The sequence below is a fragment of the Panulirus ornatus genome, chromosome 58 (assembly GCF_036320965.1).
Source record: "Panulirus ornatus isolate Po-2019 chromosome 58, ASM3632096v1, whole genome shotgun sequence".
Classification (NCBI taxonomy): domain Eukaryota; kingdom Metazoa; phylum Arthropoda; class Malacostraca; order Decapoda; family Palinuridae; genus Panulirus; species Panulirus ornatus.
This window is the reverse complement of record NC_092281.1, coordinates 4,423,446-4,450,884: the sequence shown is the minus strand read 5'-3', so window position 1 is coordinate 4,450,884 and position 27,439 is coordinate 4,423,446. Positions and strand designations below refer to the sequence as shown.

Below are 27,439 nucleotides of genomic sequence, written 5' to 3'. Positions count from 1 at the left end.
TCTCTCCCTTATGGCCCGCAACCCCTGCACTTCCGACTTTCAAGTAACACGTGTTACATTTCTGATGTTAGGTTAACGTGGGTGTCCGGCCAAGGAAGGTTAGGCACAGCGGGGGTTCCGGGTCAGGAGTACTCATCCCCTTAGCTTAGGTTTATTAAATTAGGATGTTTACCAAAATAATTTTCGTGTGCAGTTTGTTTTACCGGTTGTATTTGATGTGAATCGGACGATTTTGCCTCGTTTCTACCGCAAATCACTCGTCCCCCCCCCTTCCACCTAATACCCCAACTTGTCACGTTTTTTACCCAACACTGTTAAGGGATGGGATGAGGATATTTGAAACACGAGATTCGGTAGAGAAATTAGGGTTATAATTGTTGAAATCAATTATCATCGCAGAAACATCGCTCACCAGAAACTCTGTAAGGCGGAAACTGTAAATTACTCAAGTGAATACTGTATTTTAAAGAAATTCATTAATATTTTTGTTAATAATGACGAGATATATTGTACTTAGTGATATCTAGGGACTACTAGACAGTTGAATTAAAAAGTCAGCCCAGCTTGGCAAGTCTGATGTTATCGAGGAGATAAGAAATTAATCGTCTTATCAACTAAAGAAGTTGGCCTGGTCAGCCCACCGTTACCAGGATGTTGGCCAAGCTGAGGGGAGTGGCGGATACCGTGCAGAGCCATGTGTTGGAGATGGCCGAGACCTACGTCAACATGGAGGAGCCAGGTAAACAAACTTATAATCTTAGATCAGCAGCTTATTGCTAATGGTTTGGGTACGGTCTGTCCTTGTGTTCGTTGGTGTAAATGACGTAGTGTTATTGAGGTGTTCATAAAGTATGGTTATAAGGAGCAACGAATGTGTAGCCTTATTTAGGTTAACAGAAAAAACATGAAGTTCATCAGAACTCGCTACCAACTATGATTAGGAGCAGCGGATGTTACCTTAATTATGTTAGTACGAACATGAAGAATACAGAATTACTCGCTACTTATTATGATTGGCAAGAACGAATGTTGCCTTATTAAAGTTGTCCCTGCATACATGAGGGTGGTATTCCAATAATCGCTATCAATTATGATTGAGTGCAACGAACTTGAGTGCAACGAACATAGTCTTATTTAGGTTATCAGTACGGACACTAAGGGAAGTATAGCAGAACCCTTTTGTTTATGTTGAAGGTTTCAGTCACGTCCACATCAAGGTCGGGTCTAAATTGAAATATAGAGAAATGTGAAACGGAAGAAGGAAAGACAAGGGAAGTTATTTACAGTTCTTTGAGAAAGTGAAACATGAGAAGGTAGAGTTCCAAAGCTTCGAGGTGTAGGGAAAGAAACGGTTATCAGAAATGTCCACCCTTGAATTGCCAACGGCCACACAGTAATCATGTGACGCAGCAGCTTGCCGAATATTGCGTGGTCTAGCTAGTGGTGGTGGCACACGAACAGCTAGCTGTCGGAAGCAAAAACCAAAGTAGTACCTGCAGAAGAGGTAAAATGAACCAACCTTGCGGCGTAGGGTATGATGGTCAAGTTTGGAAGTTAGCCTAGAACGGTTTATAAGTCGGACTGCTTTCGACTTGACTCTGTCAAGTAAGGATGCAGAGCTAGAACCACCCCAGATGTGAGAACAGTACTCCATACAAGGACGAATCAATCCTTTGTACAAACGGAGCAGATATTCAGAAGAGAAATTTTGACATCTAAAGAGGACACCCCGTTTCTTAGAGGCAGACTTAGCTATTCCCATAATGAGGGGTTTCCAAGAAAGAGTGGATGTTACTGAAATACCAGGTATGTTCATTGAGTCAAGAGGTGGAATTACAAAACAGTCAAAGGAGGGACGAGAATTGTAAAGAGCTTTCGACAGAGAGAGGGGTAGAAATTAGGTCTTAGAGGCATTAAACTGAGCAAGATTTTGTCTCCCCTCCTGAGATATCCTGTCCAAGTCTGAGTTTATTGAGGAAGTTGTGTCTAGACGAGATGCAGATCGAGTGAAAGAAGAGGGAGCAGAATTGAAGGATGTGGATGAATGCAGTGTTGAGCCGTCAGCGTTTGAGTGCACTAGATTATTTGTGGAGAGAAAATCGTTGAAAACTAAAAGTGTAGGGGATACCGCTGTTGGAGAAAAAGGGGAGGCTGATATCAACAACCACAGAGATAGATCGGCCAAAGTGAGGGAAGGGAGCTTAGAGATGAGACCCCGATGCCACACGCTGTCAAAAGCCTTAGATATGTCCAGGACAACTATATATTACTCTCCAAAATCTTTCAGGGATGATGACAAGATGCGAAAGATTATCACAAGTGGATCTCGCCTTACGGAAGCCATACTGGTGATCAGAGAGAAGACTGTGATTTTCGAGATGTTTAAGGATATGGGAGTTGAGAGGGATTCAAAGACTTTGAAAACTGTAGATGTTAAAGCAATAGGACGATAGTAGAGGGGTCAGAACGGTCACCCTTCTTAGAGATGGGATGTATCAAGGCATGTTTGCAAAAAGGAAATGTTTTAGTTTTTAAACAAAAACGGAACAGACGAACAAGGACAGGTGCTTGTGTCCAGAGAAAGAAGCGCTTTTCAGACAGTCCAAAAAGAGATTTACGGAAAGGGGCATATGATTAGTAAGAGGAGCATCAGGGGGTTGTTGTTGCTGTTGAAGGAATGGTGGAGTTAGAGGAGAAACAGAAACCAAAGAAAGTTGCTCTGTCATCGGCAGAGACAGCTATAATGCAGTCAGAACGAAAATGTGAAGGAAAGGTAGAGCGACAGGAGTTGTTAGAGATTTCCCCAGCTAAAGACCAGAAAGACTTATCAGTGAATGACGGGGAGAGTTTATCGCACTTCCTTTGAATAGAGGAACGCTTCACTTCACGGTGAACGTGCTTGCAGCGATTACGGGTAGTGATAAAAGCTGAATGGGAGCCAGAAGGAGAGTTTCCAAGCCCGATATGCATGATCCCTTTCCTGAAAGGTCTCGGAACAGAAACGATTAAACCATAAATTGGATGAAGTAGTCTTGGAGGAAGAGGAGATAAATGCTTCCAATCCCGCAAGAATAACATCTGCTATGTGTTTGGCGGACACAGAAGCATCATCACAGAAGAGACCAATTCACCCAAGGAAAATCAGAAAAAAAATACGTAAATGAATCCACTCAGCTTTGTTGAGGTGTCAGTATTTACGTTTAGAAGGGACTACTGGAGGGGGAGGTGTCGTTCAGATAGATACAATTATGAGAGTGTGATCAAATGAATCAACTGGGGGAGAGATTGTGTAGTTACAGTGGGCTGGATTAGAAGTGCAAAACAAATCCAGAATATGAGTAGAGTGGTCACAGCGGTCAGGTGTATGGGTAGGGTAGGCGATAATTTGCTCTGAATCATTGAGAAGGGAGAAAGTGAGGGCTTCCATCCCTCCAGCATCCGTATGCGAGGGATTCCACCATTCTCTGTGGTAATCTCGCTACTAATTATCAACTGGAGTAACGAGAGGTTTTTTTCGAGTATCCATACGTACATGAATGGAAGAATAGCATAACTTGCTCATGATTTATCATGTATTTAGTCTCGACTAACTTAAAGTGTCATTTGTCAAGAAGGCAGTTACTGTTCTCTGGGAAGATTCTGAAGGCTTTCTTTGATTTCAACAATGATATGTGATTATATTGTGAGGGATATGCAGTCGGTGTTACCGCCTACTCGAGGTTACATCGCGAGTAGAGGCACCTTTACCGAGACTGTATCACTGGGAATACAGACAGTCTCATAAAAGAATTTCTCTCCAAAGTAATCTGTGTCTCCCTGCTACTGGAAGTAACGCAGCCTTGAGCTACAGGAGCCTTAAGAAATGTCCTACGGTAATTATAACTAGAAATAGATAGTGTGCGATCGATGTTTAAGTTTTTAGTAAAGATATATGTGTACATATGTGTGTGCGTTATGCCATGTGTGTGTGTTTACCTTTCTGTGTTCATTTGCTCTGGTATGAACGTATACATGAGATTACGTGGTTACTATTTGTGTTAAGGGAAGAATTTTACATTCGTGTTGCAGCGTCTCTTAACCTTGTAAATATGTACCATGTTTGTACGTTTCCATGTGTATATGAATCTTTGTATGTTCTTAGATGTGCGTTCATTGTGTGCCTGATTATGTTTACCTTGTGAGCAGATTATGACTGTGTGTGTGTGAGTACTGAAGAGACTCATATCCATTACCTTACGGTATCAGTGTAAAGAAAAATTCTACAGACCAAGATTTTATTGGCAGAAGACGTACATAACCAGTGTAGGTATTAAAAACGTTATTTTTATTCCAACTAATTCTAACCCATAAATATACATGATATATATTCGTAATATTATTCTATTTTGCATATTTTATGTCTAGAATGATTTATTTTTTTGAAAATTGACGAAAATTTCTCATGATAGTGAGGAACAAAAATATTTTTAACAGCATCATAAACATAGATGCAGATATGTATAGATAGAATAATATCGGAATGAAATCTCGGTTGAAATGTGACAAAATAAAGAGAGCAGTAGCTGACCTGACGACCTTTGCCAAGTGGAGGGAGAGGTCACTTTACCGTTCTGTTCATCTTGTTTGTGTTCGTAAGATCAATTGTTCCTTGTTCCTACACTACATGTAGTGACGTCTGGTGTCGTATATACTCTCTTGCTCATGTTGACTGTATTCTGAAATATGCCTTGAAATACAGTCCAAAGATTGGAGCTTCTGTGTTTATTTTTCCGGCGAGTTTACTCATATTAATGATTCACGTATGCATGTGAATTATTACAATATATATATATATATATATATATATATATATATATATATATATATATATATATATTTATGGGAAAAATATTGCCAACGTATTCCCTGCGTGTTGTAAAAGGCGACCAAAAGGGGTGGGAGCGGAAGGCTGGAAATCCTCCCCTCCTGTTTTATTTTCCAAAAGAGCGGAGAAGGGGGCCAAGTGATGATTTTTTCATCTAAGGCTCTGTCATCTCTTCTTGACGCTTCTTCAGTGACGCAGGAAATGGGGAATATGTATAAAGAAGAATAATATTATACGAAAGTGCACTTGGGAACTTATCGTGGTTCATTTCCCCGTGGACTCGTAGGAGTGTGTGTGTGTGTGTGCGTGTGTGTGTGTGTGCACTTCCTTTATGCAGTATAAGGTACCTTTCTATTGTATATAATCGAAAGAATTTTGAACTTGAAAGGGAGACTAATCCTTGTGGGTGTACTTTAGCAGATCACAACTTCAGAGTGGCTCTAGTTCCAGCGACCACTTCAAAGTGGCGGCGTGTCGCCAAAGTAGTCTGTGGTTTGATGATACAAGTAATGTTCATGTATTGCCTTGATGAAAATTACTTTTCATTTTATTTCGATAAACAGCACAGGTTTTGTAAGAGTACTGTAATGGATAAGTTTAGGTTAGATTCATAGGAAGAAGAGTTGTTCATTTAGACGCCCTAAGAGGAAGCTTAATCTGTTTTGAATATCACTCAAGAAATAGCTACCCGTCATTGTACTAATACTGCTTTATTTCGCTGTTATCACTTCTGGTGGCGCCCGTATTTATTATGTAAAATTCTAAAGGATGTACATACATTTATAATTTTGATATATATATATATTTGACTGGTGTAGTTTAATTTCTGTCTTCACTACCAGAGTGGCAGACACACAAGTAAACATAGATTGTAAGTAAAGACTCAGTAGGTATATGATCACCTCTTGCCACAAAAGACTCACTGAGCGACCGTGTTCCGTCAGCAACGATTTTAAACGTAAGAGTTCAGCGACCTTGGGTTTGGTGGCAACACTACTGGCTTTTCTACGGCTCTGTGGCCTATGGTTTGGCTGTTTGTTTATCAGACATATTGTTAACTGCTTGCATTTTGAATAAAGACATACGATGATTGAAGAAATGAATTACGATGATAGCCTCATCAGGTCTGGCGCTCACTTGTTACATCGATAGCCAACTCTTCACTTCATTTAGGTTAGGTGTAACATGATTGTTGTGCTTCGTATGTGGTACAGTCACATGTAATTGGCATATTTTTGTCTTATTCCCAACATTAAAGTTTCACCTTCAGAGGTCTTGATCGCTAGGTGCAATTATACATTACGTAATCCGCACAACCTCTTGGATCGTACGTCTTATCGATGCTAGAGGGGAAAATAATCCACTAGAAAAATCAGTTAGCTGTTGAGGAAATGGAAGGGCTAAAGTTGGCAAGAATTGGCAACAATCTTTAAATTTTCTTGAGGAAGTCGACTGAACAGTCGTCCGGCTGCCGACCTTGAGGCAGACCCAGCGGCACTGAACGGGTGCGGCTGGCTACAGTGTGGAGTCGACAGTCGTCCTCTACCGACAGCGTGTACTTTCCCAGCTTGCCTGACACATTTCTCCAAACTTAACGTTCTTGAGTTATTTAAAGTCATTACTTTTCCCTGTGCCAGTAGTGAATTCTTATGGATATTTCTACACGATGAGTTGATTGTCATCCGGCTAACGGGATAACATAACATCTCCCTGATCTACAATACATAAGTAGGTAAGGAGTATCACATCGACCTCAAGCAGTATCATTAGTTTCTGGTTTGATTCCCAGAACAATAGATGATCTCTGGCTGGTCCTACTATAGCCCGCTTATTTTCAAGTGTCCTTACAACTGTTTTGACAAGGGCACGGCTAGTGCAGCAACCCAGTTAATAAAATTTACAGAATACTTAATTCCTTAGAAGTGTTATGAGTGATGACTTCCAGTGTCCGCTACATTGGAGTTATTCTCATAGTTTCAGTTGGCATCCTTATTTTTCAGTGTATGGTATTCGTTATAAAAGTAGCCAGATTGTGTTAGGTTAACAAGGCACTTATTTTTGATTGCTTACTTTGCTTAAAGTATGCAAATTTGTAAGTTTATGCTACATTTTTAAGGAGCTAGATTTTGATATTGTTAAAGATAGCAGATTGTGTTGATGTATGCTATAGTTAAGGAAATGTTTTTGTTAGAATGTGTTCAAGTAGCATAATACCTATTGGGTGAGGACGAGCTATACAGAATGTAAAAGAAATAACAATCATGATAATGATATACTATATTTTTACGATTAATCTAACCATTTTAGTCTCTAGAAACGAAAAATGTGTGTGTATATATTTATATCTATTTTCATTATACTTAACCGCCGTCTCCCGCGTTAGCGAGGTAGCGCAAGGAAACACAAGGAATGGATGAAGGCAGCAAGTATGGATATATATATATATATATATATATATATATATATATATATATATATATATATATATATATATATATATATGTGTGTGTGTGTGTGTGTGTGTGTGTGTGTGTGTGTACGTGTAGGAAGAGAGGAAAGTGATTGGTTCTCAGTGAATGTAGGTTTGCGGCAGGGGTGTGTGATGTCTCCATGGTTGTTTAATTTGTTTATGGATGGGGTTGTTAGGGAGGTAAATGCAAGAGTTTTGGAAAGAGGGGCAAGTATGAAGTCTGTTGGGGATGAGAGAGCTTGGGAAGTGAGTCAGTTGTTGTTCGCTGATGATACAGCGCTGGTGGCTGATTCATGTGAGAAACTGCAGAAGCTGGTGACTGAGTTTGGTAAAGTGTGTGGAAGAAGAAAGTTAAGAGTAAATGTGAATAATAGCAAGGTTATTAGGTACAGTAGGGTTGAGGGTCAAGTCAATTGGGAGGTGAGTTTGAATGGAGAAAAACTGGAGGAAGTGAAGTGTTTTAGATATCTGGGAGTGGATCTGGCAGCGGATGGAACCATGGAAGCGGAAGTGGATCATAGGGTGGAGGAGGGGGCGAAAATTCTGGGAGCCTTGAAGAATGTGTGGAAGTCGAGAACATTATCTCGGAAAGCAAAAATGGGTATGTTTGAAGGAATAGTGGTTCCAACAATGTTGTATGGTTGCGAGGCGTGGGCTATGGATAGAGTTGTGCGCAGGAGGATGGATGTGCTGGAAATGAGATGTTTGAGGACAATGTGTGGTGTGAGGGTTTGATCGAGTGAGTAACGTAAGGGTAAGAGAGATGTGTGGAAATAAAAAGAGCGTGGTTGAGAGAGCAGAAGAGGGTGTTTTGAAGTGGTTTGGGCACATGGAGAGAATGAGTGAGGAAAGATTGACCAAGAGGATATATGTGTCGGAGGTGGAGGGAACGAGGAGAAGAGGGAGACCAAATTGGAGGTGGAAAGATGGAGTGAAAAAGATTTTGTGTGATCGGGGCCTGAACATGCAGGAGGGTGAAAGGAGGGCAAGGAATAGAGTGAATTGGATCGATGTGGTATACCGGGGTTGACGTGCTGTCAGTGGATTGAATCAAGGCATGTGAAGCGTCTGGGGTAAACCATGGAAAGCTGTGTAGGTATGTAATTTGCGTGTGTGGACGTATGTATATACATGTGTATGGGGGGGGGGTGGGTTGGGCCATTTCTTTCGTCTGTTTCCTTGCGCTACCTCGCAAACGCGGGAGACAGCGACAAAGTATAATAAATAATAAATGAATATATATATATATATATATATATATATATATATATATATATATATATATATATATGATTTGGTAAACAGAGAAGAGGTAGTAAAAGCTTTGCGGAAGATGAAAGCCGGCAAGGCAGCAGGTTTGGATGGTATTGCAGTGGAATTTATTAAAAAAGGGGGTGACTGTATTGTTGACTGGTTGGTAAGGTTATTTAATGTATGTATGACTCATGGTGAGGTGCCTGAGGATTGGCGGAATGCGTGCATAGTGCCATTGTACAAAGGCAAAGGGGATAAGAGTGAGTGCTCCAATTACAGAGGTATAAGTTTGTTGAGTATTCCTGGTAAATTATATGGGAGGGTATTGATTGAGAGGGTGAAGGCATGTACAGAGCATCAGATTGGGGAAGAGCAGTGCGGTTTCAGAAGTGGTAGAGGATGTGTGGATCAGGTGTTTGCTTTGAAGAATGTATGTGAGAAATACTTAGAAAAGCAAATGGATTTGTATGTAGCATTTATGGATCTGGAGAAGGCATATGATAGAGTTGATAGAGATGCTTGTGGAAGGTATTAAGAATATATGGTGTGGGAGGCAAGTTGTTAGAAGCAGTGAAAAGTTTTTATCGAGGATGTAAGGCATGTGTACGTGTAGGAAGAGAGGAAAGTGATTGGTTCTCAGTGAATGTAGGTTTGCGGCAGGGGTGTGTGATGTCTCCATGGTTGTTTAATTTGTTTATGGATGGGGTTGTTAGGGAGGTAAATGCAAGAGTCCTGAAAAGAGGGGCAAGTATGAAGTCTGTTGGGGATGAGAGAGCTTGGGAAGTGAGTCAGTTGTTGTTCGCTGATGATACAGCGCTGGTGGCTGATTCATGTGAGAAACTGCAGAAGCTGGTGACTGAGTTTGGTAAAGTGTGTGGAAGAAGAAAGTTAAGAGTAAATGTGAATAAGAGCAAGGTTATTAGGTACAGTAGGGTTGAGGGTCAAGTCAATTGGGAGGTGAGTTTGAATGGAGAAAAACTGGAGGAAGTGAAGTGTTTTAGATATCTGGGAGTGGATCTGTCAGCGGATGGAACCATGGAAGCGGAAGTGGATCATAGTGTGGGGGAGGGGGCGAAAATTCTGGGAGCCTTGAAAAATGTGTGGAAGTCGAGAACATTATCTCGGAAAGCAAAAATGGGTATGTTTGAAGGAATAGTGGTTCCAACAATGTTGTATGGTTGCGAGGCGTGGGCTATGGATACAGTTGTGCGCAGGAGGATGGATGTGCTGGAAATGAGATGTTTGAGGACAATGTGTGGTGTGAGGTGGTTTGATCGAGTAAGTAACGTAAGGGTAAGAGAGATGTGTGGAAATAAAAAAGAGCGTGGTTGAGAGAGCAGAAGAGGGTGTTTTGAAATGGTTTGGGCACATGGAGAGAATGAGTGAGGAAAGATTGACCAAGAGGATATATGTGTCGGAGGTGGAGGGAACGAGGAGAAGAGGGAGACCAAATTGGAGGTGGAAAGATGGAGTGAAAAAGATTTTGTGTGATCGGGGCCTGAACATGCAGGAGGGTGAAAGGAGGGCAAGGAATAGAGTGAATTGGAGCGATGTGGTATACAGGGGTTGACGTGCTGTCAGTGGATTGAATCAAGGCATGTGAAGCGTCTGAGGTAAACCATGGAAAGCTGTGTAGGTATGTATATTTGCGTGTGTGGACGTATGTACATGTGTATGGGGGGAGGGGCCATTTCTTTCGTCTGTTTCCTTGCGCTACCTCGCAAACGCGGGAGACAGCGACAAAGTATAAAAAAAAAAAAAAAAAAAAAAATATATATATATATATATATATATATATATATATATATATATATATATATATATATATATATATATATATATATATATATATATGATAACACTAGTCCATGATGACAGTTATGAAGGTGAGAACGCAATTCAGTAGTTCAGATAATTTTTATTTAACTTTTAATTTTTCCGTACATGCTGCACTACGTTTCACGGAAACAGTCCACCTCATCAGGTGAAAACAGTTCACAAAGGTTTCAAATCCCTACGCCACCACACAGATTCCGTCTTGTTAGTACCATGCGGATGAATGCACTGGTCTCACCATTAAAGGGAATCGGGGTGGGGGGGGGGAGCTTGTTAAGGGGGGTTGTTTTGGTGGAGGTTGGCCCGGATAACCAGATGTGTTCAACTGCTTTTGTTATCGTTTCTTGACAATTCTCTCAATGATTTGGTTGATAATAAGATGTGCTTTAAAGTTACCTGAGGACAAATTAGCGTTCTTAGCATTAGCAATTAAAACATACAATGACATGGGTAGCATATGCAATCAGAAGAGTACAATGTGACTGGGTTGTTATGGTCTACAGGATCGTTTTTATGTCAGTGTTTAGCGATCACATTTCTGTCGTAACTCCTGCTTAATGAATGACTGTGCCAATAGCAACTCTCAGTTACTGTTTTACCTGTGTGGCCAAATCATGGATCTTCACATCCCATACATTTGAAAGTGTAAACACTCCCAATTTTGTGATAATTTGACCTACTTTTGATTAAGGTCTTACTGATAGTGTTGTATTGGATGACAGCATTAAAAGACTGTTTTTTTAGTACCTGTCTTACATTAGCTAAGTTAGGAGAATAGGTCAACACCAAACATTTAGAACTATCATCCTTTTCCACATTCTGCTGCTATACACATAGAATGTCTTCCTAGACATTTTGGTAGCTGGTCATGACTTACTGCAGCGCAGGCAGCTCACCCTAGCCTAGTGGGGCGGTGTCCCTTTCCTCTTGATACCCTACACAACACTTATTATTAAAGAAAAAAATGAAGTGTTCACATGACGTAGCCAGTTAAGGTGAACAGGTCTTGTAAGTTGCTAAGAACAGTACGTGGACTGGATACCAGGCATGGAGAGATATAGAAAAGTAACAGTCATTTTGAATGGAGTTGGTTTAAAAGTTTTGTTTTATAGCAGCGGCTTAGTAGAACCTCTCCTTACGTTGTATGATATCAGTATTGCACAAGCCGAGCATCATCTTTATATGAGTATGTGAAAGGAAGGTTATATTTATTATGTTCTGAACTGTCAGGCAAATATTAGCAGAGGTAGCAATATTTAATATGGAAGTCGAGCGAAGTTATGAATGCCACTGGAGAGGGCAGCCTGACCTGACGAACGGTCAACAAGGTTAGAGTTGTAGGTATCCATCTTTCTTTTGAGATTCGTAGGCATTACCTAGTGATTTTATTGGTGATCCAGTCTGATTATTCCAGGGATCCTTGATAAAGAGAATACCCTCAAATCTTCGTGTTCTATCCTCCCCTCCCGTTTTTACTTTTCCCAAAAAATGGAGTAGAGAAGGGGGCTAAGTGAGGATATTCCCTCTAAGGCTCGGTCCTTTGTTCTTAACGCTACCTCGCAAATGCGGGAAATGACGAATATTTATGAGAATATATATATATATATATATATATATATATATATATATATATATATATATATATATATATATATATATATATATATATTAGGTGCAGTAGGGTTGAGGGTCAAGTCAATTGGGAGGTGAGTTTGAATGGAGAAAAACTGGAGGAAGTGAAGTGTTTTAGATATCTGGGAGTGGATCTGGCAGCGGATGGAACCATGGAAGCGGAAGTGGATCATAGGGTGGGGGAGGGGGCGAAAATTCTGGGAGCCTTGAAGAATGTGTGGAAGTCGAGAACATTATCTCGGAAAGCAAAAATGGGTATGTTTGAAGGAATAGTGGTTCCAACAATGTTGTATGGTTGCGAGGCGTGGGCTATGGATAGAGTTGTGCTCAGGAGGATGGATGTGCTGGAAATGAGATGTTTGAGGACAATGTGTGGTGTGAGGTGGTTTGATCGAGTAAGTAACGTAAGGGTAAGAGAGATGTGTGGAAATAAAAAGAGCGTGGTTGAGAGAGCAGAAGAGGTTGTTTTGAAATGGTTTGGGCACATGGAGAGAATGAGTGAGGAAAGATTGACCAAGAGGATATATGTGTCGGAGGTGGAGGGAACGAGGAGAAGAGGGAGACCAAATTGGAGGTGGAAAGATGGAGTGAAAAAGATTTTGTGTGATCGGGGCCTGAACATGCAGGAGGGTGAAAGGGGGGCAAGGAACAGAGTGAATTGGAGCGATGTGGTATACCGGGGTTGACGTGCTGTCAGTTGGATTGAATCAGGGCATGTGAAGCGTCTGGGGTAAACCATGGAAAGCTGTGTAGGTATGTATAGTTGCGTGTGTGGATGTATGTATATACATGTGTATGGGGGTGGGTTGGGCCATTTCTTTCGTCTGTTTCCTTGCGCTACCTCGCAAACGCGGGAGACAGCGACAAAGCAAAAAAAAAAAAAAATATATATATATATATATATATATATATATATATATATATATATATTTATTATATATATATATATTTTTTTCTTTCTTTCATATATATATATATATATATATATATATATATATATATATATATATATATATATATATATATATATATATATTATCCCTGGGGATAGGGGAGAAAGAATACTTCCCATGTATTCCCTGCGTGTCGTAAAAGGCGACTAAAAGGGAAGGGAGCGGGGGGCTGGAAATCCTCCCCTCTCATTTTTGATTTTCCAAAGGAAGGAACAGAGATGGGGGCCAAGTGGGGATTTCCCTCAAAGGCTCAGTCCTCTGTTCCTAAAGCTACCTCGCTACCGCGGGAAATGGCGAATAGTATGAAAAAAAAAAAAAAAAAAAAATATATATATATATATATATATATATATATATATATATATATATATATATATATATATATATATATATATAGCCTGAGGTTGAACCATTATGTGACATTCATTTTCTCGTTTCATTTCAAGCTAGAAGTTTCAGTTTTCTAAATTATTTCTTACTTTTTTCATATGTATATATATGTATATGTGTGTGTGTGTGTGTGTGTGTGTGTGTATGGGCGTGTTTATGTGTATGTATATATATATATATATATATATATATATATATATATATATATATATATATATATATCTTTCTTTTCTTTCATACTATTCGCCATTTCCCGCATTAGCGAGGTAGCGTTAAGAACAGAGGACTGGGCCTTAGAGGGAATATCCTCACCTGGCCCCCTTCTCTGTTCCTTCTTTTGGAAAATTAAAAAAAAACGAGAGGGGAGGATTTCCAGCCACCCGCTCCCTCCCCTTTTAGTCGCCTTCTACGACACGCAGGGAATACGTGGGAAGTATTCTTTCTCCCCTATTCCTGGGGATAGGGGTGAGAGAGTGCTTCCCACGCATTCCTTGCGTGTCGTAGAAGGCGACTAGAGGGGACGGGAGCGGGGGGCCAGAAATCCTCCCCTCCTTGTATTTTTTAACTTTCTAAAATGGGAAACAGAAGAAGGAGTCACGCGGGAGTGCTCATCCTCCTCGAAGGCTCAGACTGGGGTGTCTAAATGTGTGTGGATGTAACCAAGATGTGAAAAAAGGAGAGATAGGTAGTATGTTTGAGAAAAGGAACTTGGATGTTTTGGCTCTGAGTGAAACGAAGCTCAATGGTAAAGGGGAAGAGTGGTTTGGGAATGTCTTGGGAGTAAAGTCAGGGGTTAGTGAGAGGACAAGAGCAAGGGAAGGAGTAGCAGTACTCCTGAAACAGGAGTTGTGGGAGTATGTGATAGAATGTAAGAAAGTAAATTCTCGATTAATATGGGTAAAACTGAAAGTTGATGGAGAGAGATGGGTGATTATTGGTGCATATGCACCTGGGCATGAGAAGAAAGATCATGAGGCAAGTGTTTTGGGAGCAGCTGAATGAGTGTGTTAGTGGTTTTGATGCACGAGACCGGGTTATAGTGATGGGTGATTTGAATGCAAAGGTGAGTAATGTGGCAGTTGAGGGAATAATTGGTATACATGGGGTGTTCAGTGTTGTAAATGGAAATGGTGAAGAGCTTGTAGATTTATGTGCTGAAAAAGGACTGGTGATTGGGAATACCTAGTTTAAAAAGCGAGATATACATAAGTATACGTATGTAAGTAGGAGAGATGGCCAGAGAGCGTTACTGGATTACGTGTTGATTGACAGGCGCGCGAAAGAGAGACTTTTGGATGGTAATGTGCTGAGAGGTGCAACTGGAGGGATGTGTGATCATTATCTTGTGGAGGCTAAGGTGAAGATTTGTATGGGTTTTCAGAAAAGAAGAGTGAATGTTGGGGTGAAGAGGGTGGTGAGAGTAAGTGAGCTTGGGAAGGAGACTTGTGTGAGGAAGTACCAGGAGAGACTGAGTACAGAATGGAAAAAGGTGAGAACAATGGAAGTAAGGGGAGTGGGGGAGGAATGGGATGTATTTAGGGAATCAGTGATGGATTGCGCAAAAGATGCTTGTGGCATGAGATGCATGTGGCGCTACCTCCAGTGGCAGGGAAAGGGGACCTCAATTGTAGTGAGAAGTTTTTGACGAAAACTTCTTAAGCTTAGTAATATAGCAGCAATAAAGATGACTCTTCACTTGCAAAGTAACCTAGAGCAGGTGGAGTCCAGTAAATCTCTCTCTCTCTCTCTCTCTCTCTCTCTCTCTCTCTCTCTCTCTCTCTCTCTCTCTCTCTCTCTCTCTCTCTCTCTCTCGCTCACACACACACACACATAATTTTTTTTTTTTTTTTTTTGCTTTGTCGCTCTCTCCCGCGTTTGCGAGATAGCGCAAGGAAACAGACGAAAGAAATGGCCCAACCCACCCCCATACACAATGTATACACACACACGTCCACACACGCAAATATACAGACCTACACAGCTTTCCATGGTTCACCCCAGACGCTTCACATGCCCTGCTTCAATCCACTGACAGCATGTCAACCCCGGTATACCACATCGATCCAATTCACTCTATTCCTTGCCCTCCTTTCACCCTCCTGCATGTTCAGGCCCCGATCACACAAAATCTTTTTCACTCCATCTTTCCACCTCCAATTTGGTCTCCCACTTCTCCTCGTTCCCTCCACCTCCGACACATATATCCTCTTGGTCAATCTTTCCTCACTCATTCTCTCCATGTGCCCAAACCATTTCAAAACACCCTCTTCTGCTCTCTCAACCACGCTCTTTTTATTTCCACACATCTCTCTTACCCTTACGTTACTTACTCGATCAAACCACCTCACACCACACATTGTCCTCAAACATCTCATTTCCAGCACATCCATCCTCCTGCGCACAACTCTATACATAGCCCACGCCTCGCAACCATACAACATTGTTGGAACCACTATTCCTTCAAACATACCCATTTTTACTTTCCGAGATAATGTGCTCGACTTCCACACATTCTTCAAGGCTCCCAGGATTTTCGCCCCCTCCCCCACCCTATGATTTACTTCCGCTTCCATGGTTCCATCCGCTGCCAGATCCACTCCCAGATATCTAAAACACTTTACTTACCCCAGTTTTTCTCCATTCAAACTTACCTCCCTATTGACTTGACCCTCAACCCTACTGTACCTAATTACCTTGCTCTTATTCACATTTAACTTTCTTCTTTCACACACTTTACCAAACTCAGTCACCAGCTTCTGCAGTTTCTCACATGAATCAGCCACCAGCGCTGTATCATCAGCGAACAACAACTGACTCACTTCCCAAGCTCTCTCATCCCCAACAGACTTCATACTTGCCCCTCTTTCCAAAACTCTTGCATTTACCTCCCTAACAACCCCATCCATAAACAAATTAAACAACCATGGAGACATCACACACCCCTGCCGCAAACCTACATTCACTGAGAACCAATCACTTTCCTCTCTTCCTACACGTACACATGCCTTACATCCTCGATAAAAACTTTTCACTGCTTCTAACAACTTGCCTCCCACACCATATATTCTTAATACCTTCCACAGAGCATCTCTATCAACTCTATCATATGCCTTCTCCAGATCCATAAATGCTACATACAAATCCATTTGCTTTTCTAATTATTTCTCACATACATTCTTCAAAGCAAACACCTGATCCACACATCCTCTACCACTTCTGAAAGCACACTGCTCTTCCCCAGTCTGATGCTCTGTACATGCCTTCACCCTCTCAATCAATACCCTCCCATATAATTTACCAGGAATACTCAACAAACTTATACCTCTGTAATTTGAGCACTCACTCTTATCTCCTTTGCCTTTGTACAATGGCACTATGCACGCATTCCTCCAATCCTCAGGCACCTCACCATGAGTCATACATACATTGAATAACCTTACCAACCAGTCAATAATACAGTCACCCCCTTTTTTAATAAATTCCACTGCAATACCATCCAAACCTGCTGCTTTGCCGGCTTTCATCTTCCGCAAAGCTTTTACTACCTCTTCTCTGTTTACCAAATCATTTTCCCTAACCCTCTCACTTTGCACACCACCTCGACCAAAACACCCTATATCTGCCACTCTATCATCAAACACATTCAACAAACCTTCAAAATACTCACTCCATCTCCTTCTTACATCACCACTACTTGTTATCACCTCCCCATTTGCGCCCTTGACTGAAGTTCCCATTTGCTCCCTTGTCTTACGCACTTTATTTACCTCCTTCCAGAACATCTTATTATTCTCCCTAAAATTTAATGATACTCTCTCACCCCAACTCTCATTTGCCCTCTTTTTCACCTCTTGCACCTTTCTCTTGACCTCCTGTCTCTTTCTTTTATACATCTCCCACGCAATTGCATTTTTTCCCTGCAAAAATCGTCCAAATGCCTCTCTCTTCTCTTTCACTGATAATCTTACCTCTTCATCCCACCACTCACTACCCTTTCTAATCAACCCACCTCCCACTCTTCTCATGCCACAAGCATCTTTTGCGCAATCCATCACTGATTCCCTAAATACATCCCATTCCTCCCCCACTCCCCTTACTTCCATTGTTCTCACCTTTTTCCATTCTGTACTCAGTCTCTCCTGGTACTTCCTCACACAAGTCTCCTTCCCAAGCTCACTTACTCTCACCACCCTCTTCACCCCAACATTCACTCTTCTTTTCTGAAAACCCATACAAATCTTCACCTTAGCCTCCACGAGATAATGATCAGACATCCCTCCAGTTGCACCTCTCAGCACATTACCATCCAAAAGTCTCTCTTTTGCGCGCCTGCCAATTAACACGTAATCCAATAACGCTCTCTGGCCATCTCTCCTACTTACATACGTATACTTATGTATATCTCGCTTTTTAAACTAGGTATTCCCAATCACCAGTCCTTTTTCAGCACATAAATCTACAAGCTCTTCACCATTTCCATTTACAACACTGAACACCCCATGTATACCAATTATTCCCTCAACTGCCACATTACTCACCTTTGCATTCAAATCACCCATCACTATAACCCGGTCTCGTGCATCAAAACCACTAACACACTCATTCAGCTGCTCCCAAAACACTTGCCTCTCATGATCTTTCTTCTCATGCCCAGGTGCATATGCACCAATAATCACCCATCTCTCTCCCTCAACTTTCAGTTTTACCCATATTAATCGAGAATTTACTTTCTTACATTCTATCACATACTCCCACAACTCCTGTTTCAGGAGTACTGCTACTCCTTCCCTTGCTCTTGTCCTCTCACTAACCCCTGACTTTACTCCCAAGACATTCCCAAACCACTCTTCCCCTTTACCCTTGAGCTTCGTTTCACTAAGAGCCAAAACATCCAGGTTCCTTTCCTCAAACATACTACCTATCTCTCCTTTTTTCACATCTTGGTTACATCCACACACATTTAGATACCCCAGTCTGAGCCTTCGAGGAGGATGAGCACTCCCCGCGTGACTCCTTCTTCTGTTTCCCATCTTAGAAAGTTAAAAAATACAAGGAGGGGAGGATTTCTGGCCCCCCCGCTCCCGTCCCCTCTAGTCGCCTTCTACGACACGCGAGGAATGCGTGGGAAGTATTCTTTCACCCCTATCCCCAGGGATAATATATATATATATATATATATATATATATATATATATATATATATATATATATATATATATATATATATACATATATATACATATACATACACATACATACGCACATATACACACACACACACATATACATATATATATACATATGAAAAATGTAAGAAATAATTTAGAAAACTGAAACTTCTAGCTTGAAATGAAATGAAAAAATGAATGTCACATAATGGTTCAACCTCTGGCTATAGAAAAGGGAAATGTATGATTTATTTACACAAACGTCAATAGTAGTTCTCATCAATTTAACCACTGTATCAATAAGCTTCAATGTCTAAGCTACATTTTTTTCCAATTTCACTATTTTCTTGTCAAAGCACCATGTATGAAAACTATCACTCCAGTAACACAACTATAAACATTTACTTCCCCTTTAAAAAAGTTCTGGGGAAGTCTGTCTCGATACACTGCGGGACACTCTACCACCTGGCGAGGTTTGTGTTGCAATGGTTCATGATTCACAAACGTAGTAGCATCACTGGTGGGCGGAAGAACATTCTTGTAACCACAGCAAGGATCACAGTCCGTGCAACTCCATTATGATGGTTCTTCTCATGACGCGACGCTTAAGCTGTGACCATGGTTGAGAGCAGCCATTCCTTTTTCTACATCATGCACAGGCTCAGGCTGTGTATGATGTATGTATATATATATATATATATATATATATATATATATATATATATATATATATATATTGCTTTGTCGTTGTCTCCCGCGTTAGCGAGGTAGCGCAAGGAAACAGACGAAAGAATGGCCCAACCCGCCCACATACACATGTATATACATACACGTCTACACACGCAAATATACGTACCTGTACATCTCAACGTATACATATATATATATATATATATATATATATATATTTTTTTTTTTTTTTTTATACTTTGTCGCTGTCTCCCGCGTTTGCGAGGTAGCGCAAGGAAACAGACGAAAGAAATGGCCCAACCCCCCCCATACACATGTACATACACACGTCCACACACGGAAATATACATACCTACACAGCTTTCCATGGTTTACCCCGGACGCTTCACATGCCTTGATTCAATCCACTGACAGCACGTCAACCCCTGTATACCACATCGCTCCAATTCACTCTATTCCTTGCCCTCCTTTCACCCTCCTGCATGTTCAGGCCCCGATCACACAAAATCCTTTTCACTCCATCTTTCCACCTCCAATTTGGTCTCCCTCTTCTCCTTGTTCCCTCCACCTCCGACACATATATCCTCTTGGTCAATCTTTCCTCACTCATTCTCTCCATGTGCCCAAACCATTTCAAAACACCCTCTTCTGCTCTCTCAACCACGCTCTTTTTATTTCCACACATCTCTCTTACCCTTACGTTACTTACTCGATCAAACCACCTCACACCACACATTGTCCTCAAACATCTCATTTCCAGCACATCCATCCTCCTGCGCACAACTCTATCCATAGCCCACGCCTCGCAACCATACAACATTGTTGGAACTACTATTCCTTCAAACATACCCATTTTTGCTTTCCGGGATAATGTTCTCGACTTCCACACATTTTTCAAGGCTCCCAAAATTTTCGCCCCCTCCCCCACCCTATGATCCACTTCCGTTTCCATTGTTCCATCCGTTGCCAAATCCACTCCCAGATATCTAAAACACTTCACTTCCTCCAGTTTTTCTCCATTCAAACTTACCTCCCAATTGACTTGACCCTCAACCCTACTGTACCTAATAACCTTGCTCTTATTCTCATTTACTCTTAACTTTCTTCTTTCACACACTTTACCAAACTCAGTCACCAGCTTCTGCAGTTTCTCACACGAATCAGCCACTAGCGCTGTATCATCAGCGAACAACAACTGACTCACTTCCCAAGCTCTCTCATCCACAACAGACTGCATACTTGCCCCTCTTTCCAAAACTCTTGCATTCAACTCCCTAACAGCCCCATCCATAAACAAATTAAACAACCATGGAGACATCACACACCCCTGCCGCAAACCAACATTCACTGAGAACCAATCACTTTCCTCTCTTCCTACACGTACACATGCCTTACATCCTTGATAAAAACTTTTCACTGCTTCTAACAACTTGCCATCCACGCCATATATTCTTGATACCTTCCACAGAGCATCTCTATCAACTCTTATCATATGCCTTCTCCAGATCCATAAATTTTACATACAAATCCATTTGCTTTTCCAAGTATTCCTAACATACATTCTTCAAAGCAAACACCTGATCCACACATCCTCTACCACTTCTGAAACCACACTGCTCTTCCCCAATCTGATGCTCTGTACATGCTTTCATCCTATCAATCAATACCCTCCCATATAATTTCCCAGGAATACTCAGCAAACTTTTATATATGTATATATATATATATATATATATATATATATATATATATATATATATATATATATATATATATTTTAATTTTCCAAAAGAAGGAACAGAGAATTGCGCCAGGTGAATTGGGCCAGGTGAGGGTATTCCCTCAAAGGCCCAGTCCTCTGTTCTTAACGCTACCTCGCTAATGCGGGAAATGGCGAATAGTTTGAAAGAAAGAAAAGATATATATATATATATATATATAGAACACATGACAGAGCCTTAGAAGGAAAAATTCTCACTTGACCCCTTCTCTGTTCCTTCTTTTGGAAAGTAATACTAGCAGGGAGGATTTCCCGCCCCGCTCGCCCCTCTTCCTCGCCTTCTACGACATGCAGGGAATACGTGGGAAGTATTCTTTCTCCCCTATCCCAGGGACAAAGAGGGTGGGAGCGGAGGCTGGAAATCTTCCCCTTTTTGTATTTCAATTACTAAAAGAGGAAGCAGAAGAAGGAGCCACGCAGGGAGTGCTCATCCTCCTCGAAGGATCAGACTGGGGTGTCTATGTGTTTATGTTATCAGGATGAGAAAAGAGGAAAGATAGCTAGTATGTTTGAGGAAAGAAACCTGAATGTTCTGGATCAGAGTGAAAAAAACTGAAGGGTAAAGGGGAGAATGGAAATGTCTTAGGAGTAAAGTCGGGTGTTGGTGGGAGGACAAGAGCTAAGGAAGGAGTGGCATTACTCCTAAAGCAGGCGCTGTGGAAGTGTGTGATAGTGTAACAAAGTAAAATCTAGATTGATGGTAAAACTGAAAGTGGGTGGCGAGAGATGGGTGATTAGTGCTTATGCTCCTAACCATGAGAAGAAAGATCATGAGAAGCATGTGTTTTGGGAGCAGTTGAGTGAGTGTGTCAGCAGTTTTGATGTAAGAGACCGGATATTAATGATGGGTGATTAAAATGCGAAGGTGAGTACTGTGGCAATTGAGGGTATAACTGGTGCGCATGGGGTATTCAGTGTTGTGAATGGAGATGATAAAGAGCATGGGGAGCTGTGTGATGAAAAAGGACCAGTGACTGGGATTACCTGGTCTAAAAAGAGATATACACAAATATACATATTTGAGTAGGAAAGATGGTCAGCGGGCATCACTGGAATACTTTTGAATTGATAGGCGTGTAAAAGAGACTTTGTGATGTAAATGTGCAGAGAGGGGCAGCTGATGGTATGTCTGGTCTATCTTATGGAGGCGAGGGTGAACATTTGTAGAGGTTTTAGAAAAAGAGAAAACAGTGTTGGGGAGAGTGGTGAAAGCAAATGAGCTTGGAAAAGAGACTTGTGTGAAGAAATACCAGCAGGGATTGAGTGTACAATGGCAAAAGGTGAGAGCAAATGAAGTGACGGGAGTGGGTGAGGAATGAGAGGTATTTAGGGAAGCAGTGATGGCATGTTCAAGAGATGCATGTGGCTTGTGAAAAAAAGGGATGTGGGTAGATTAGAAAGGGTAATACATGGTGAATAAAGAAGTAAAGTTCGTAGTGAAAGAAAATAGAGGCGATGCTAACAGTGAAGGAGTGCAAGTAACTTGGAGATGTATAAGAGAAAGCGGCAGGAGCTCAAAAGTAAGGTGCAGGGTTTGAAAAGAAGGGCAAATGAGGTTTAGGATGAGGGAGTATCATTAAACTTTAGGGAGAATAAAAAGATATTTTGGAAGGAGGTAAATAATGTGCGTAAGACGGGTGATGGGAACATCGCTGAAGGGGGCAAAAGGGTAAGTGACAACAGGTAGGGATGGATTGAGGAGGAGATGGAGTGAGTATTTTGAAGGATTGTTAAATGTGTTTAATGATAGAGTAGTAAATTCATAGTGTTTGGGTCGGCGTGGTATGCGAAGTGAGAGAGTCTCGGAGAATGGCTTAGTGAAGAGAGAAGAGGTGGTGAAAGCCTTGTGTAAGATGAAATGCGGCAAGGCGGCTGGAGTGGATGGTACTGCAGTTGAATTTCATAGGAAAGGGGGTGACTGTGTTGTTGATTGGTTGTCAAGGATTTTCAGTGTATGCATGAATCATGGTGAGGTGCCTGAGGATTGGCGGAATGCATGTACAATGCCATTGTATAAAGGCAAGATGGATAAATTTTAATGTTCATATTATAGAGGTATAAGTTTGTCAAGTTTACTTTGTAAGTTGTATGGGAAAGTATTGACTGAGAGGGTGAAGGCATGTACAGAGCATCAGATTGGGGAGGAACATTGTGGTTTCAGAAGTGGTAGAGGATGTGTGGAGCAGGTGATTGCTTTAAAGAATGTAGGTGAGAAATACGTACAAAAACAGATGGATTTGTCTGCAGCATGTATGGATCTGGAGAAGGCACATGATAGGTTGATAGAGATGCTTTGTGGAAGGTCTTAAGAAGATACGTTGTGGGAGGTAAGCTGCTAGAAGTGGTAAGAAGTTCTGATCAAGGGTGTATGGCCTGTGTACAAGTTGGAAGAGGAGAGAGTGAATGGTTCCGAGTGAATGCTGTTCTGCGGCAGGCGTGTGTGATGTCACCATGGTTGTTCGGTTTGTTTACAGATGGACTGGTGAGGGAGGTAAATGTGTGAGTCAGAGAGAGAGGGGTGAGTGTGTAGTCTGAGGGGGATGAGAGGGTCTGGGAAGTGAGTCAGTTGTTGTTCGCCAGTTATTAGCACGGGTGGCTGATTCGAGTAAGAAACCACAGAAGTTGGAGACTGTTTGGAAGTATGTAAAAGGAGAAAGTTGAGAGTGAACGTGAATAAATGGAAAGTCATTACGTTCAGCAAGGCAAAGGGACAGTTTAGTTGGGGTGTGAGTTTGAATGGAGAAAACTTAGAGGATGTGAAGTGTTTTAGATATCTGGGAGTGGACATGGCAGCGAATGGAACCATGCAAGCGGAAGTGTCGTGGGGGTTCTGGAAACGTTGAAGAATGTGTGGAAAGAGAGAACGTTATCGGGGCCTGAATATGCAGGAGGGTGAAAGTCGTGCGGGGGATAGACTGAATTAGAACGATGTGGTATACTGGGGTCGACGTGCTGTCAATACACTGAACCAGAGCACGTGAAGCATCCTTAGAAAACCATGGAAAGGTCTATGGGGCCTGGATGTGGATAGTGAGCTGTGGTGTCAGTGAATTACATATGACAGCTAGAGAAGGGATGTGAGCAGATGTGACTTATTTCGTCTGTTGTTGATGCTACTCTGCTAACGCAGGAAAAGATTATCAAGTATGATATATATATATATATATATATATATATATATATATATATATATATATATATATATATATATATATATATATAGAGAGAGAGAGAGAGAGAGAGAGAGAGAGAGAGAGAGAGAATAGTTGTCAAATGCGTATATATGGTAAGGTTGAAGACCTGGTGTTTGACATGTATGGTTGATGGTGTTAGAGACAAGTGCAGTCTTGTCTTCTGAAGCCATCCAACGTTGATTTCATTATTGTGGTAAAGGTAATGTGATTAGCACGTCTAAAGGTGAGATTAGCACGTGTAGAGGTGAGATTAGCGTCTTGAGGTGAGATTAGGAAATCTTGAGGTGTGATTAGCACGTCTAACTGAAAAATAATAACAGCAAAATCTCACAAAGTAAAGAGGAACTTGATCAAAATTTTCTTTTAAGATATCATCATCACATGATACATTATCTTTTTAAGACATCATCATCACATGATACATTATCTTCAGCTAGGCGAGGCGCCAGGAAGGATGGTTCAAGTACTGGAAAGAGACTGATAAGGAATATTTACTAATTTTCAGTCTTTTAAGACTTGTATTATTATACGTTTCCTCAGTATGGAGTTAATGAACGTATTAACTTCGTACAAGCTTAAAAATTGTATGTTATCAAAGGTCTGTTGTAGAACTGGTAATGCACACCTGACAAATGGATGTTATAGAAATATATATTTTCTCTGCCTCAAGTTTCGTCCAACTTACCACAGCTGTCCCAAGCCTTTTGCTTTCCTGACTACTGATGACCACCACTGGTACATATGTACGTCACATTCCTGACTACAGGTGACCACCACTGGTACATATGTGGGTCATGGCTACTTTATTGGCATTACCTGAAAATTCCCCAACCCCAGCTCAACGTTTATCTAAGAAAAGCTACTTATCTACGGAAACATTGATGGTTGGGACCTGGGGGGGGGGGGGGATGTTTATGGTATGTGCACACCACATTCAACCCATGAGAAGTGATAATTAATTATTAGAAATAAGATAAAATCTTTTCTGAGATTTAAAGATCATGAGGGTCACTCTGTTGCCATCGTTTTAGTTGCCAGTGTTACCATGCGTTTCACAGTGGCTTTGTTCTGTACAGAACAGAAGGTTCCTCCTAACGTGCTTTTTCTGGGTAGGTGTTTGTGTGTTCTTGGGGTACCATTACTTGCACAGGGCGGACCGTATGTAATTGTAGTGTAGTGAGGTCTGATGTAGGTGTGTTTTGTGTATAAGGTTAGAAAGTGCTTCAAGTAAACTCATTTCATGAAACCGGGCAGCTTATCATAACTTCTGTTATTAGATAATCGATGATTCTTTCCATCAGTTTACACCTTCATATTGAAGCTTATTTACTTCTGGAGACATGAAATCAGTTTTAGTTTTACTGTTTGATTAATAGTAAAAATGTGCCTTATTTTCGTTTTGTTTACCCTAGTCTGTAAGAGGTTGAACTTTGGTATCATGCGAGGGCGAGGATCTGATTCATGTTCATATCTTTAACAAACTTACAGTCCTCCAAGTCTTCTGATGTATTTTTCACTACACTATTCATACACGTCGATTTTTTGTTCACACAGTTATCATTGTTCGTTGTGGACCATAGGGTGATGTTACCTTCTTACTAGTAATATGCAAGCCATTTATAAGCATGCAGTACCTCAGTGCACTTAAGTTACATTGAGCAATTTTGTAAGTAATCCATGTGAATAAGTTTATGCAATAAAGCGGAGTCACAACCCCGCCAGCCTTCCACGCACGGTCTGCTCGACAGACAGGTATTTCTCATAACACTTCGTCTTGTTACATTACATTTCGTCATACAAGCGTTTGTATTTCCTGTGTAAGTGACATACGGTTAAGCAGCAGGGTATCCGAGCTTATACTGGATATTATTTGGGTAATGTAAATGACATAGAAACATTCGTTATTTATGAAGATATGATAACAGTTCATGTGAATCCTTCAAGGATAGGCAGACTGTTGATGGCGGGCGGGTGGTGGTTTGGGTGGGTTCTGGGGGGAGGGTTTGTAGTGTGTGTCCAGGCATCTTGCTCAGTGTGGTGCCGACCGCCCTAAGTTTGTGATGGTGATATGTTGTATTGTACTTAGTCACTGAGTGTAAGACAGTACTTAGATTTACATACGGGATTATTGTTGTTCATATGAAAGTGAATAACATCATTATGCTTTGTCTTTTGTGCTTGCGTATAGTCATGTGGGCGTGGTGCGGCGGTGAGAGTATGGCCAAAGTTTAAATACACCCTAAGGACAGCAGGTGGCGTGACACCAACTATCTGTTAGGTGTTTAGGTCATGAGCGATGAAAACATATGTTTGTTGCTTTCCATGTTTATTCTTCAATATTATTACCATGGCTAGAGAGTTGGGTTGGTTGGTTGCCAAACAGTCGATCGTCTGGCAGTGACGTGCCTCAGACTTCCTCGTTACGGTTGCATATCCTGAACTGCGTAATACACAATAAAATTATGAAGTGGATTTTTTTTATGTATTTGGGGAAAGGAAAATCGAACGACACAGCATAAAAAGGTTTTAGGTACGAGGTTCATGTTGACCACTGCTGGAGGTCCAGCAATCGATGCTGTTGGAGAGTGAAGAAAGAAGTGAGTCAGTGTGTGGTACACTTTGGCTGGTGTAAGACGCCGTTCACTGAGGAGGGGATCATAGTGAGTGTGGTACGCTTTGGCTGGTGTAAGACGTAACTCACTGTGACGGGGATCATAGTGTGTGGTACACGCTATGGTTAGTGTAAGATGTCATTCACTTTGGCGGGGATCATAGTGTGTGTGATACACTTTGGCTAGTGTATGACGTCACTCAATGCGGCGGGATCACGCTGGAACAACCAAGATATTGTGTGGAACGATTGATGAAACACCATGTAATGCTAGATGTCACAAACAGTGGAAAACGGTGTAAAGTTTGTTTTACAAGATCATTACAGTCGAGTATATATAGATTACATAGCGTTATGAGAGTAGAGAATATTGATTAACAGCCATATGAAGAATAGAAACAAAATGATTTTGTCATTAAAATGTAAACATAACGAAAGTATTTGATTACATACGCTCACGTTTCATTATTGATTTGTTTATTGTTTCAAGTATTCACGCGCGCGTGCATATATATATTGCGCTACCTCGCAAACGCGGGAGACAGCGGCAAAAAAAAAAAAAAAAAAATATATATATATATATATATATATATATAT

The 27,439-nt window shown here is 41.1% G+C and overlaps 2 protein-coding genes across 9 annotated transcripts in view; both read left to right on the top strand.

The window, feature by feature from the left end:
* Positions 1 to 27,439, top strand: part of LOC139766860 (tRNA (guanine(37)-N(1))-methyltransferase) — a 132,933-nt gene that overhangs the window by 27,094 nt on the left and 78,400 nt on the right. The gene's annotated exons all lie outside the window — the stretch shown is intronic.
* LOC139766858 (uncharacterized) overlaps positions 1 to 27,439 on the top strand; it is a 65,060-nt gene that overhangs the window by 2,695 nt on the left and 34,926 nt on the right. For 2 of the 8 annotated variants that reach the window (XM_071695840.1, XM_071695835.1), the window contains exon 1: positions 26,362 to 26,891. Coding sequence is in view for 1 of the 8 variants with exons in the window: in XM_071695838.1 (XP_071551939.1) it covers positions 652 to 739 (88 nt within the window). In the remaining 7 variants the exon portion in view is untranslated. Of the gene's footprint in view, positions 1 to 517; positions 740 to 6,279; positions 6,597 to 26,242; positions 26,327 to 26,361; positions 26,892 to 27,439 lie in introns of those variants that run through there. The other 6 variants (XM_071695838.1, XM_071695839.1, XM_071695833.1 and 3 more) reach the window with 6 other exon arrangements.